The sequence below is a fragment of the Panicum hallii genome, chromosome 6 (genome assembly GCF_002211085.1).
Source record: "Panicum hallii strain FIL2 chromosome 6, PHallii_v3.1, whole genome shotgun sequence".
In the NCBI taxonomy this organism is placed as follows: domain Eukaryota; kingdom Viridiplantae; phylum Streptophyta; class Magnoliopsida; order Poales; family Poaceae; genus Panicum; species Panicum hallii.
The window spans coordinates 23,449,224-23,463,273 of record NC_038047.1 but is presented as its reverse complement, the minus strand read 5'-3'; the positions used below and the strand labels follow the sequence as shown (position 1 = coordinate 23,463,273).

The 14,050-nt window shown below is 42.5% G+C and overlaps 1 protein-coding gene across 1 annotated transcript; it reads left to right on the top strand.

Moving 5' to 3' along the window:
* The first annotated feature begins 12,085 nt into the window (after positions 1-12,085).
* On the top strand, positions 12,086-13,768 carry LOC112898168 (sodium/potassium/calcium exchanger 1-like). Its single transcript, XM_025966550.1, has 4 exons — positions 12,086-12,229; positions 12,992-13,081; positions 13,332-13,337; positions 13,589-13,768. Exons 1-4 carry the CDS (start codon positions 12,086-12,088, stop codon positions 13,766-13,768), a joined length of 420 nt encoding a protein of 139 aa, XP_025822335.1.
* Positions 13,769-14,050: the final 282 nt, after the last annotated feature.

Here is a 14,050-nt window from a genome sequence, read left to right as displayed (position 1 = left end):
GAGATCAAGGATCTGAGGGAGCAACTTGCCGCTCAAACTAAAGCTAAATAATATGGATGAGCATGTGGTCAAGTCAGAGATCCAGAGGATGGACCTTGATGACAGGGTCGATACTCTTCGCAAGGCGATGTGCTCCAAGATTAAGCACCACAACAAAGCAACCGGGAACGAGGACCTCTATAGGGCCCCGGACCCGAGGGATTAGATGGGTTAGGCTAGATTAGTTTTAGGTTTAGGTGCTGAATTTTTCCCTTCCAATTTTTGATTTCAATGTTTTGTAATTTGAGCAGCACCTTAATTTGAATTGAATAAAATAAAAAGTTGCTTTGTTTCTTGCCACGCTTGAGTGGTTGGTGCACACTTGTGTGCCAACCACACCCCTGTTCTGATTTCTCATCAAGTGTGCAGCAAAATGAGATGAGCAACACGCCACTGAACCAAAGGATGAAAACGAACGAATTCCGATGCGAACCAGGGCCCGGCGGCCTGCCCCAGGCTGGCCGGCCTACACCCATGCCAAAACGTTCAAGTACAGATGAAAATAGGACCCTGGAGTCGTGCCTGCACGAGTGCAACTTGAGCCTGAGTCTCAGGCCACAAAGGCTGGCTAGCCGGCCTACACCAAGCCGGCCGGCCCCACCTGTCAGCCTTTTGTGCTCATCCAGCTCGACACGGAGGTTTGCGACCCCCTTATCCCTTCCTTTCATGGGTTTGATTCAAATTCGTACCTAAGCTAATGAAATTAAAATTTGAATAAAACACTAGAAGGAGATGAAATCTCTACATGTTTATCAAAGTTGCTCAATTTTATTTCTAATGCAAGTACCTATGTGCCTTTGGAACTTTATGATAGGATCACTTGATCTCTTGCGTATTGATCTTCATGATATAATGACATGTGATGCATGATCTTTCCTAAATTCGAAGTCTTGGAGAACATTAAATCTTAAAAGGAAAAGTGAGGCAACTCTCATTCATGCTCAACTTTACCAAATCCTATCTAGAGCCATACACGTACATCATAAAGTTTGAACCCACATAGCTATCTTTTACATCTTGAGCTCAATCAAACATAATTGCCTCTTAAGACTTGTCATACACCCTGGTACTTTGGTCATACACGTACACGTCCATCAAACAAAGTCCACCAATTGTGTTTCTCTAGCAGCTGTTCATCCCCCTGAAAGAAAAAGAAAGCGAGTAAGGAACCATTTTGCTCGACTAAAAAAAAAGAGGGGAAAGATGGAAGAAGCTAAAATCAAATAATACTCAAGGACATCCACTTCACTCATTTGCACTTGACCAAAGTCTTAGGATGGCATGATCTCTCAGAGACAAGTTATTTAATCTCACAACATAGATGGAAAATGATATGCAAAATTCTCTATCCCTACCTCAAGCTCCACATACAAGCTTCGTAGAGCTAGGAGAGGCTTCATGAAAAGCCTTTGTGAGGATCAAACACTTTGAGAGACTGAGAGGTTGCGGAAATGAGAGTATGCCTCCAAATTTTGAAGAAAATCTTGCAAAAATCTCCAAGTACCGGAAAAAGGAGGAATCATGCTCCACATCGATTTGTTCTGAGTTTCAATAAGTAAAAGTGAAGGTGCTAGCCACCCAGAATCCAAGTTATGAGGGAAAGCTTAGAAATAAACTCTTATGCATACTTTAGTTTTCATGACCCCGGACTTTGCTTGATGCTCTAGATCTAATTCAACCCTTTTGCTCGGGACGAGCAAAGTATAGGTGTGGGGGCATGTTGGCGGTTGATTTCTTTGATTTTTAACGTCAACATTTCTCTGGATTTCATACTTTTATGGCCAAAATCATGCTAAGATCATTTACCCTAATGAGTTCCACTAGTTTTGGTGATTATTTGATTTCTGGAGCTCATTGTACAAAAGTTGGCCAAAATGGGGAAAATCCTAGGCCGACCGTCCTCTCCTAGGCCGGCCAGTCTGACACTGAGGCGAACACGTCTCAAACTTCATCATCACGTGTACAAACTCAAATCCAAGCCATCCTGACTGGCACATCATCAAGGAAAACATCCTACGATCGAAAGGCTTGAGCCATGGATTGATAGACCCACATGCAGCATCTACTTGGTCTTCAGGCTCAAATCCACCTTCCTGAAGTACATGCACGCAGTGATTAAGATACCGGTGCATCGGATGGCTAAGAGGAGCTAGGGCCAGGCCGACCGGCCTCACTCAGGCTAGCCAGCCTCCAATCATGTCGCTCCAGACAAACGCAACCGTTATCGACCTCCAGGAGCAATCAGGAGCGTCCACGAGATGGTCGGTGCTAAGTGGCCACAATCCTAGGACGGCCGGCCTAGGAGAGGCTGGCCGGCTTGCAACTAGCACGACACGTGTCCATCTTCGCGTACAAGCTATGTCAACCGCCATACCTGCTTACAATACAAGCTACGCAGCAACTACCGACCTTGAAGAGCTATAAATAGCTACCCATACCTCCACTCTCAGTACACCATCTTTGGAGAAGAAGTGTTCTTAGTCTTGTTGCTCTACCTTAAGTGTAGAATAGGGAGAGTGTGAGGTGACAACTTGGGTGAGAGCCAAGCTAGGAGAGGAGCCGGGTTCCCTTGATCGTACTCCAACTCTATATCCACCTCAGAGGAATAAAGCTTCTTTATGTAAGTTCCTTGTTTATCTTCAGTGTCTCGCTAGTCCTTCTCTTTACTTTTAGTAACTTGTTTAGTTACTTTCTCTGATCTGCGGGATCCCCTATCTACGTAGGTAGCAAAGTTCTAGCTATTTGAGTTTGCTCTCTGCCTAAAGACACAGTAGAAGTAAGTAACTCGATAGTTATAGGTGTGGTGCCTAGGCTTGGTTAGTTACCTTGAGTTGTGTTCCACCCCACAAAATAGTGTGGTAGTTGATAGGTGGTGACAGCCATGTCTGTCCCTCGTAGTCCACCATGTTCAGATGCTTTCATAGCAGTAGTTGTAGGTTGCCGTTGGACTCCCCTCTCATCCCTTTTTGAAGTCCTTCCTCTTCCAGCGGCCAAAACAGATCAAGTTAGTAAGTAGCAACTTATCTGGGTAACGAGTTGGCTATCTGAAGTTAGACCCTCTACCCTCTTACCTCTTCTCCCCTGGTAGGTCCGGTTGAATAGTTCTAGGTCTGGTTGCGCTTACCGTTCCTTGGATTCGATATCCCAGGTAAACTCCCTGGTGAAAGCTATATTGGTATCCGTGCGCTTGTGGATTAGTTCGTATAGGCTAAGGAGTGCCAACAAGGCTCGAATAAAACATTGAAGTCAGAGACTTTAATTATATGGAAGTCTAGGGCTCCGTTGACATTTTTGTGTCATATAGATATATCTTGCAAGATTCTATTACCTTCTACAAGATATCCAAAGGGACTCTTGAAGATTTTATTAATCGATGCTAAGGACTCGTCGCCTAAAAAGGTCAACGGAAAGGAATCGTGATGACGTTAGCACCGACTTTGGGAATGTAGAGAATATTCATCATGGCTCCTTGGACTTAGCATTAATGGATAGTTAAAGAAAGAGAGATAATTCGAATTACTTCCACGGATAGCCCCACCTCCCTTAACCATTTAGTAATAGTGGTCAACTCCTTTATGCTTTCCTTATGGAAAATTCATCTTTTAGAGGATCAGAAGGAGTGACAGAAACTGGTGATCTCTTTTGGTAGGAGTAGTTCATGTTTCCATAGTTTTCAAAGGATCTTCCTCAAAACTAAAAGAAAACTCCAAAGGTTAAATTTCTTCTTCCTTCGGTGATTGTGGCTCGGGTGAGGGCTCATGAGCCAAATCTTGGGATGTGCAAGATGAAGGTATAGGTTTGGATGCTAAGGCTTCCTCGTGGCTTATCTTAGATTCATCCTAGAGGGGTTTGGTTTCACGGACAAATGAAGTATTTTCTAAGATGCGATCTAGGATTCTCTTCCTTCCATCATGGTTTTATTGTGAATGAACCTCCAGTAGTGATGTCAATATACTAGGCAGACTCCTTGTTTAGACCCAAACAAAAGTGCTATAACAATACTTGATTGGGTATAGACAAGTCCGGGCCGGATTGGATTAACAAAGAGAACCTAGCCCAGGCTGTACCGATGGATTCCTTCTCGTTCTGTTGGAAGTCAAAAACTTCCTTTCATAGGGCAACGACACGGGATATCAGGAAGAATGCGAGACAACACCTATCTCAAAGATCATCCCAATCATCATCCGCACTTCCCACCGTTTGCGTGTACCATTGTTTTGCCCTCTCCATAGGAGAGAAGGGAAACAACTTCCACTTCCACAGGTTCTTGTGTCATGCCTGAAATCATCAGACATGAACACAATATCCCAAACTCTCGCAAGTTGTTGTAAGGATTTTTTTCCATGTCCAGAGAAGTTTTGTTCCTGAACCATCGCTATGAAGCCAAGATGGAGTTTCCTTATTGCTTTTTATTGAGTGAAAGATTAAATAGAAACATTTTTTTAGAAAGGGATCTAAAAGTGCGGGCCAACTCCTGGCAATGCTTTGTTTAAGGTCGAAAGCTCGACCATGGGTGATTTTCATGTTGCAGCTATCATTAGCAACGTAGGTCCTAGCTTCACCTGCAGTTGTTGATTTATCATTGAAGTTTTAGCCATAAGGTTAGTGCCGTAGGTGCAACCACAAGATTTGTAAAATTTATGATAAACAAAGACATTTACAACCACCCTTTTAAATATTTTACCAAGGAGGATCTTAAGGTAGTTGTAATCCTCGTACATGCTCATGGCACAAAGGGTGACTAACTCTGGAGATGCATTATGCGAGCATGGTTCTTGTGGTTTTCCATGGAAGAAACTTTCATGCTCGTATATAGAAGCATCTCTCTCATATTCCAAAGTCAACACCTCAAGTTTGTTCACGGCCCAAGGGTTCTCCTTCTCTAGAGGCACCTGCAGTTGTTGATTTATCGTTGAAGTTTTAGCCGTAAGGTTAGTGCCGTAGGTGCAACCACAAGATTTGTAAAATTTATGATAAACAAAGACATTTACAACCACCCTTCTAAATATTTTACCAAGGAGGATCTTAAGGTGGTTGTAATCCTCGTACATGCTCATGGCACAAGGCATGACTAACTCTGGAGATGCATTATGCGAGCATGGTTCTTGTGGTTTTCCATGGAAGAAACTTTCATGCTCGTATATAGAAGCATCTCTCTCATATTCCAAAGTCAACACCTCAAGTTTGTTCACGGCCCAAGGGTTCTCCTTCTCTAGAGGCACCTGCAGTTGTTGATTTATCGTTGTAGTTTTAGCCGTAAGGTTAGTGCCGTAGGTGCAACCACAAGATTTGTAAAATTTATGATAAACAAAGACATTTACAACCACCCTTCTAAATATTTTACCAAGGAGGATCTTAAGGTGGTTGTAATCCTCGTACATGCTCATGGCACAAGGCGTGACTAACTCTGGAGATGCATTATGCGAGCATGGTTCTTGTGGTTTTCCATGGAAGAAACTTTCATGCTCGTATATAGAAGCATCTCTCTCATATTCCAAAGTCAACACCTCAAGTTTGTTCACGGCCAAGGGTTCTCCTTCTCTAGAGGCACCTGCAGTTGTTGATTTATCGTTGAAGTTTTAGCCGTAAGGTTAGTGCCGTAGGTGCAACCACAAGATTTGTAAAATTTATGATAAACAAAGACATTTACAACCACCCTTCTAAATATTTTACCAAGGAGGATCTTAAGGTGGTTGTAATCCTCGTACATGCTCATGGCACAAGGCGTGACTAACTCTGGAGATGCATTATGCGAGCATGGTTCTTGTGGTTTTCCATGGAAGAAACTTTCATGCTCGTATATAGAAGCATCTCTCTCATATTCCAAAGTCAACACCTCAAGTTTGTTCACGGCCCAAGGGTTCTCCTTCTCTAGAGGCACCTGCAGTTGTTGATTTATCGTTGAAGTTTTCGCCGTAAGGTTAGTGCCGTAGGTGCAACCACAAGATTTGTAAAATTTATGATAAACAAAGACATTTACAACCACCCTTCTAAATATTTTACCAAGGAGGATCTTAAGGTGGTTGTAATCCTCGTACATGCTCATGGCACAAGGCATGACTAACTCTGGAGATGCATTATGCGAGCATGGTTCTTGTGGTTTTCCATGGAAGAAACTTTCATGCTCATATATAGAAGCATCTCTCTCATATTCCAAAGTCAACACCTCAAGTTTGTTCATGGCCCAAGGGTTCTCCTTCTCTAGAGGCACCTGCAGTTGTTGATTTATCGTTGAAGTTTTAGCCATAAGGTTAGTGCCGTAGGTGCAACCACAAGATTTGTAAAATTTATGATAAACAAAGACATTTACAACCACCCTTCTAAATATTTTACCAAGGAGGATCTTAAGGTGGTTGTAATCCTCGTACATGCTCATGGCACAAGGCGTGACTAACTCTGGAGATGCATTATGCGAGCATGGTTCTTGTGGCTTTCCATGGAAGAAACTTTCATGCTCGTATATAGAAGCATCTCTCTCATATTCCAAAGTCAACACCTCAAGTTTGTTCACGGCCCAAGGGTTCTCCTTCTCTAGAGGTTCATTGTGAAAGATTATAAAGGAGTTTCTATTATTATCAAGGATGACATATTGCAGGCTAGACGGAAGAGGCTTAAGCTTGATTGAGGGTGATGATGGATGTTCAGTTTCACAGAGCTCAAGAGTTTCTTCCAAATCATCCTCTTTGGTGATGAAGTGTTCAACGTCTTTCTCGAGAATAGATTCAAGCGGATCAAGAGGAAAAATGGCCATCACTTCCTCGATTGGTTCACACTTAGGGAGAAGTTCCATTAAAGAGTTTCTGGATTGAGAAATCGAGATAGAGAGAAAATCCTTCCTAGTTTAGATTGAGAAATTGAGAAATTGAGAACAGTTTTTCTATGGGATGCCCGATTAAGATATCGATGTCAGAGACTTCGAAGGTATGGATGTCTAGGGCGGCCTTGAAATTTTTTTGTGTTCTACAAACACGTCCTACAGGATCCAATAACCTTCTAGAAGAGGACCAGAGGGACTCTTGAAGATTTTGCTGGTCAATGCTAAAGGCTCGTCACCTACGAAGGCCAATGCGAAGGAAACGAACATTATGTCAGCACTGACATTGGGATTGTAAGGAATATCCACCATAGTTTCTCTTAATTGGCATGGGATAGTTAAGAAAGGAGAGCTAATTCAAATTGCTTCCGGAGATTTATAATTCAATGGTGGTCAAATCCTCCATGGTCTCCCTAAGGAATTCATCTTTAATAGGAAATGCAGGAGTGACAGAAATTGGTGGTTTCTTTTGATAAAGGAACTTTGAGGTGTTTCCTTAGTTTCCAAAGAGATCTTCCTGCCAAATTTTGAATTTGTTCTTCCTTCAGTGTTTGTGGTTCAGGTGAAGGCTCATGGGTTGGATCTTGGGGTATGGAATATGAAGGCTTAGATTCAGTGGCTGAGCCTTCTTCATGGCTTATCTCGGCTTCATCATGTAGGGGTTTTGTTTCATGGCCAAAAGTAGTGTTTTCTAGGATACGGTCTAAGATCTCTCTTCCTTCTGTTGTGGTTTTGGGTGTAGAAGATCCTCCAGTGGTGACACTAAGGTAGGCTCCTTGTTAAGACCAAAACAAAAGTGTTGTAACAACACATGGAAATGACATAGGATATTGGGAAGAATGCAAGACAGAACCTATCTCGAAGATCATGCCTATCACTATTTGTACTTCCCATGATACGCGTGTACCATTGCTTTTCGCGATCTCCGTAAGAGAGAAGGGAAACAATTTCCACTTTAGTGTTTCTTGCGTCATACCTGAAATCATCAGGCACAAACAAAATTGTTTCCCTTCTCTCTCACGGAGACCATGAAAAATGCTACATGCATACCGTGGGAAGTACGAATGATGATTGGCATGATCTTCGAGACAGGTTCTATCTTCCATTCTTCCCAATATCCCATGTCATTGCCCTGTGAAAGGAAGTTTTTGACTTCTAGCATAACGAGGAGTTTTTATTACTCTTATTTTTTCCAACTCATCCATTGTTGTATTTTAAAATAATATACATATCTTACTAAAGAACAGCAGTATTGCCTCCTTGTGCATTAATTCAATACTCTTGATGGAGTCATATTATGTGCTCATATTTATAACCATAATTAAATGCTACTATACATATTTTAAAATTCTAGAATCTCATCGATTGCATTTGATCGCTCTTAACTTTTGGCAACTCATCTATTGTTGTATGCCAGAATAATATGCATATCTAGCTAAAGAAGAACAGTACATGCCTTGTTATGCATTAATTTGTTACTCTAGACTGAGTCATTTTTTTTGCGCTCTATTAATAAGCACAATTAAGTGCTACTATACATATTTTTCTAGATCTTTTGTAGTTCCATATAATATTAATCTGTTTCCAAAAATAACAAGTTCCCATCATCTATATAAGGCATGTACATTTGCTTTATGAGCCACCCTTCAATTAGCAAAAGCCTATTCAAGATGAAGGCCACCCAAGTTCTCCTGGTCCTTGCCCTCATGGTGCTGTTGTCACGTATATCTCTGTCCCTATTGCAGTTACAAAGCATTGTCATCATATAACTGTTGTTTCGATCTATTTCACAACTGTTGTTTTGACAGTATTTTTCTTTTTGAGTTTTGCAGACGAGGGAATGGCATCCAAAGAAAGTAGGAGCAAGGCAAAGTGTATCCCCACAGTTCTTAGGTTGGGTACGTCACAAGTGTATCCCAAAGATATGCTAGAATGATTGCATTCCCTTGAGTGGTTCTCATGGAAACTGCATCGAAGGGCCAGCATGCAATTGTGTTTTCTGGGGACCCTCTGGGCCGGCACCGGCATCACCTCCACTACAATAGGATTCCAATAACATGGTTGTCATGACGCTGGTTACACCCTTATCTGCTCAAGGATACTAGCAGTAATAGTATTGGAGAAAGTTCAGTGGCTGGACTAAATGATTATTGTTTTGTTATAGCAGCATGTTAGTGCTTTATTATTGAAAGCAAGAAATAATAATAAAATAAAATAAACTAACCTTCTAATGCTAGTACAGCGGTCATGAAGGACGAGGATCCAAATTACAAAGAGATGATTCTCCTCTGTATTGCGTTTTTCATAGGATGATGTGTCATAGTCAAACAATAAACAAAACATTCAAGGTCCCAAACGAGATGGAAACGAGATGTATGGCAACTCTTGTCCGGGTCATGTGAGCAGGTTCACCTGCCGCCACAACCCTTGTCCCTGGCTCGCTATCTCTGTTTCCGGCTGAGTCATCACAAACCCGTGTAATATCAACCATGGCTAGATAGGTGTCATATACAAACTCCTTTACTTATCGCATTTACTTATCGCATTGTTGTTCACCTATCTTTATGCATTTACCCTTACTTGATTTGAATATGCTTCTTCTTGTCACATGAGTTGTTGGGCTGATTATTTAGTCTAACTAATTGCTTAGCCATGCTTAGTTTACTTTTATATCTTGAAAGGAAAGGGTTGGATAGGTTCACACTCACAATGGTTAGCATGGTTGCACTTGTTATTGGATAATAGTTTATGTTGGTAAAAGTGGATTCGTGATTCGGCGGAATGGTAGGCTAGGGAAATGAGTTTTGGAGGCACAACCCGCTTGAACCGTTTAAGGCCCGTCCATGGATGATGTTGGTTTTGAGCAATTTTTCATGCTACCACATATCCAATCATGGTATGGATTAGCCTATTCCATTCTTTGCTTTGGTCTTTGAGGCACGATCCTAGATGTATAGCCTTGGAGCCTTGTAGAGAGTCCTAGGGCTGTCTCCGATGGACCTAGGTGGCTCTCCATGTAAGTTAGGCGTGTTCTCAATGGTTGAGACTTGTTGAAAACGGATCATGCAAGCACCCCCTTATCCAACTTTGGCCGGCTGGGTGAGCCGCATGGTCCTTACGCCGTGTGGGTAAAGAACTACACCCTTGCAAGGTTAATAAATCAATTTGAATTGCCATGCTCTCAGTTATGAGCAAGCTCAAATCCCATGAACTCTTCGTAGAAGTATAGATGTATGTTGGCTATTGTTACTTGTCATGCTTCAATTTACTTGTTGTACTTATAATCAACAAAAATTGGGTTGTGGGTTGGGCAAGATTAATTAATTTTTTATGAGCTAGTACTTGGATTAGAGAGCTTATGCACGATCCCTAAAGTTTTATCCTTGATGTACCCTCATTGTACGATCCTTGGTTATTTAATTCGCGTAAGTTTTGCGAGTACCTTTTGTACTTATGTTGCTTTTAACCCTAAGTTGTAGACGAGCTAGAACTTGTTTTGGTCACTTTTACCCTATGGATCCCGGCGCGGTTGAGGAGAGACTTTGTGGCCACAATGGCATTTGTGGGCAAAAATATCTTTGTTTACCGCGCTTTTGATAAGTTATCCGCTGCGTAGATGGTCTTTTGTGTAAGCACGTGGGAGACTTGAAACCTTAATTCATGTTACTCTTAATGTCATTTGTTAGTCCAAGGTTATTTGTGAGCTTAGATCCCTTTTTATTTCAGGTTTGAATCTCCTATGTCATAAACTTGTATCTTTAATGTTAAACCTTGTAATCCTTAAAATTTGCTCTCTATGATGCTTATGATGATATGTGATTTGAATTGCAGTATGTGTTCGTTTAAGTCAATAACGCAGCGGTTCATGAAACCTCAAGACGTGGGTTAGCAATGCTTTTGGGGCATGCTTTTGGGTGAGCTTGTATAAACTCTTATTAATGACCAATAATTTGCTTAAACCGAGCAAAAATTGGATATTGTTACAGCAGCTGTAGTGGCGAGCGGGCTGCCATCCGTGAAGCCGCAACCGGAGGGAGACGCGGAATGGAACGAGAGAGAGGATAAGCACTGTGCAGTGGGACTGTGCCGCGGGAAGAGGAGGCTGCAGATATCACTACACCAAAGGCGCTCAATTTCATTGGCCAGATGTAATTTCGTCGGCCAAAAACAAGCCGACAAAAATGACTCGCTTATTTCGTCGGCCACCACAAGCTGACGAAATTAGAACTTGTTTTCATCGGCTCAGCGCAGGCCGATGGAAAAAGGTTCATATTTTCATCGGCTAGGCCCTGGCCGACAAAACAAAGAGCATATTTTCGTTTGCCTGCCCTAGGCCGATAAAAATAGACCTAATTTCGTCGGCCTGCTCGGGCCGATGAAAATATAGGTACCCTAATAGGGCAATTTGGATGTTGTTCTAGGCCCGCACCCACAGCACTTCGCCGCCCCCGCGCCCGAGCCCCCCGCCCCCGCGCCCCGCTGCCACCTCCCCCGGCCCAGCACCCCACCACCTCCGCGGCCCCCGCCGCCCCCCTGCCGCCGCCCCGCGCAGCCCACGCCGCCGCCCCACGCCCCTCTACCCCGCGGGCCCCCGCGCGGCTCTGCCCGTGGCCGCGCGCACGTCTGCCCCACGGCCTCGTGGCCCAAAGCTGTGCCGCCCTGAGATCCCACGCCGCGGCACCGCAGCCCGCCGACGCCCCGTGGCCCGCCACCGCCCCCGAGGCCCCACACCGTGCCCCCGCGGCCCGCTGCCGCCCCGCAAGCCCCCGCCGCCGCCCCCGAGGCCCCACGCCGTGCCACCGCGGCCCGCCGCCGCCCACAGGTATGCCTGCCCGTTCTCTTTCCTGCTAGTTTCGAACTGACCGAATAACTATTAAACTTAGTGATGCATTGTTATCCATTACTCTAAGGCCAGAAAATGTATTACTCTTAAAATATTTATGTTACATTTTCTTGATAATTATTGTTTGCTTAGTATCGTTAATGAAGTAACATTTCTCACTTTCGTTATGAAGTAGCTAGTTTAAGAAAATGAGAGACGATCGAAGTTGGATGTACGATGGTTGGACAAGTAACATAATGCCTACTCGAGAGTGAATGTTCAACACACAAGCTTTTGTTGATCATGTATTTTCCTTGTCTCCTGGCGGTGGTTTGGCAAAGTGTCCATGTAACAAGTGTCAGATTTGTTCTCGTCAAGTCAAGATTGGTCACCTATGCAAGTTTGGTTTCATGCGGAATTATGAGAGGTGGTATGAGCATGGAGTGTCCCAGGAGCAGGAGCCATACAACCTAGTTGATAGCTTTGAGGAAAACGAAGATAGGATGGATGCAATGATGGATGATTTTGTCCAACAGGTTGAGAATGCTGTTGAGGTATCGGAATATTTTGGTCTGCTTGCGTCATCAAAAGAACCATTACATGGAGCCACTACTTCATCACAGCTTGCTGCTGTGACACGGTTAATGGCTATAAAGTCAAAGTATAACTTTTCAGTAAGTTGTTATAATGATCTTGTTGACTTAATTTCGAACATGCTTCCGAAACCTCACAAGTTCCCGAAAGACTTTTACTACTCAAAGAAGCTGTTAGCTGGTTAACTCATAACTCGTTATGAGTTAACAAAATTTTAAAACTTGTAGTGCATGAAGGATAGCAGTGTCCTGATGATCTAAGACAGCTTTCATATGGAAGCACGACTGCAAGGAGTTATGGTTGTTATGACATAAACGGATTTTGGTTCAGTACAACCAAGTTTGAAGCAAAAAATCCACATGCCGCCATAACAAATAGTGGAGTTGTGACCACCGCGAGTGCCTCAGATGGTTCTATCATGGAGTATTTTGGTGTCATTCAGAATATAGTGGAGCTGAAGTTTGAAGGTTCAAAAGATTTAAGAGTTGTGTTAATTTATTAAGATTGGTTCAATAGTAAATTAGCTTCTGGGGTAAAGCATAACAAAAAACTTGGTTTATCAAGTTGAGATGTTCTATTATGTGTCGTATCCATGCCGTTCGGAAAGTTTAGAACCATGGTGGATTGTTCAGAGAGTATGTCCTCCAGGTCGATTACCTATTCCTGGAGATGAAGGTTACGATGAATGTGAGCTTGATCATACTGTTCCTGAAGCATTTCAGGAAGATGAGTGTAATGGACTCTTTGAAGTTGATATTGGGATGGCACTTGACAGATTAGATGGTGACACTGGTGATGTAATAGTTTCTAAGGTCTGTAAGAAACAACGGCCATGTCATGCAAGCAAAGTAATGTTCACAACATATGAAAAGAGGCATGGTACTACTCATGGTGACTCCGTAGCTGAAGAAGATGACCCCGAGGACTTTTAACATGTAATGTGATGTAAAAACTAGTTTTTCTTAATAGTATTTTATTTACTAATTGTTGTTATCAAACTTGTTATCTTTTATTTACCAATGCTTTATATGATATTAACTAACCATATTTTATTTTTTTCAGGATGAGGTAATTTGTGCACTCTCTGAAAGGGAAGGGAAAGAAGGATGTATCCTCATCTTCATGGAGCTAGGCAAAGAAGAATGATGGCTCCGCATCTTCGGATAGGCCTTCTCTCTTTAGAGGCAGCAGTTCTCACCAAAGCCGAAGAAGTGCACTTCAGCGATGTCTAGATGAGGCTGTGCAAGTAAGTCATATGTAGTTTGCATGTGTGATTTAATTTCTTTAATAACAATAAATATATACTTGTCTTTGAACAGCAAGAAGAGGAAGGTAGGGGTGCGGATGAGGAAGAATATGTCACTAATGTGGATGGCAATGGAGATGGAGGTAGTGGAGAGGGAGATGGGTGCGAGGACAAAGAAGAGTGCGAGGATAGAGATGGAGATGCAGAGGAGGAGGAAGAGGAGGATACTGCTGCACAACCTGTGTTCAGATAGTTGTGATCATTTCATGAAAAATTTTATATGAGCTAGCTAACTAATACAATACATTTAGATTTAGAGGCAACAATGTGATGACTCTTGCAGCAACCAATATGGCAAATCATCGATAGATTAGGTCACATGGGGATTGGTAAGTAATATATTTTATTATATCATCGACAGATTAGGCCACATGGGGATTGGTAAGTAATATATTTTATTATTGTGATTGTTTTATTTAATATATTATATAGTTCAAGTAAGAAACATGATGGATATCATGTTCTAATTGTAGGC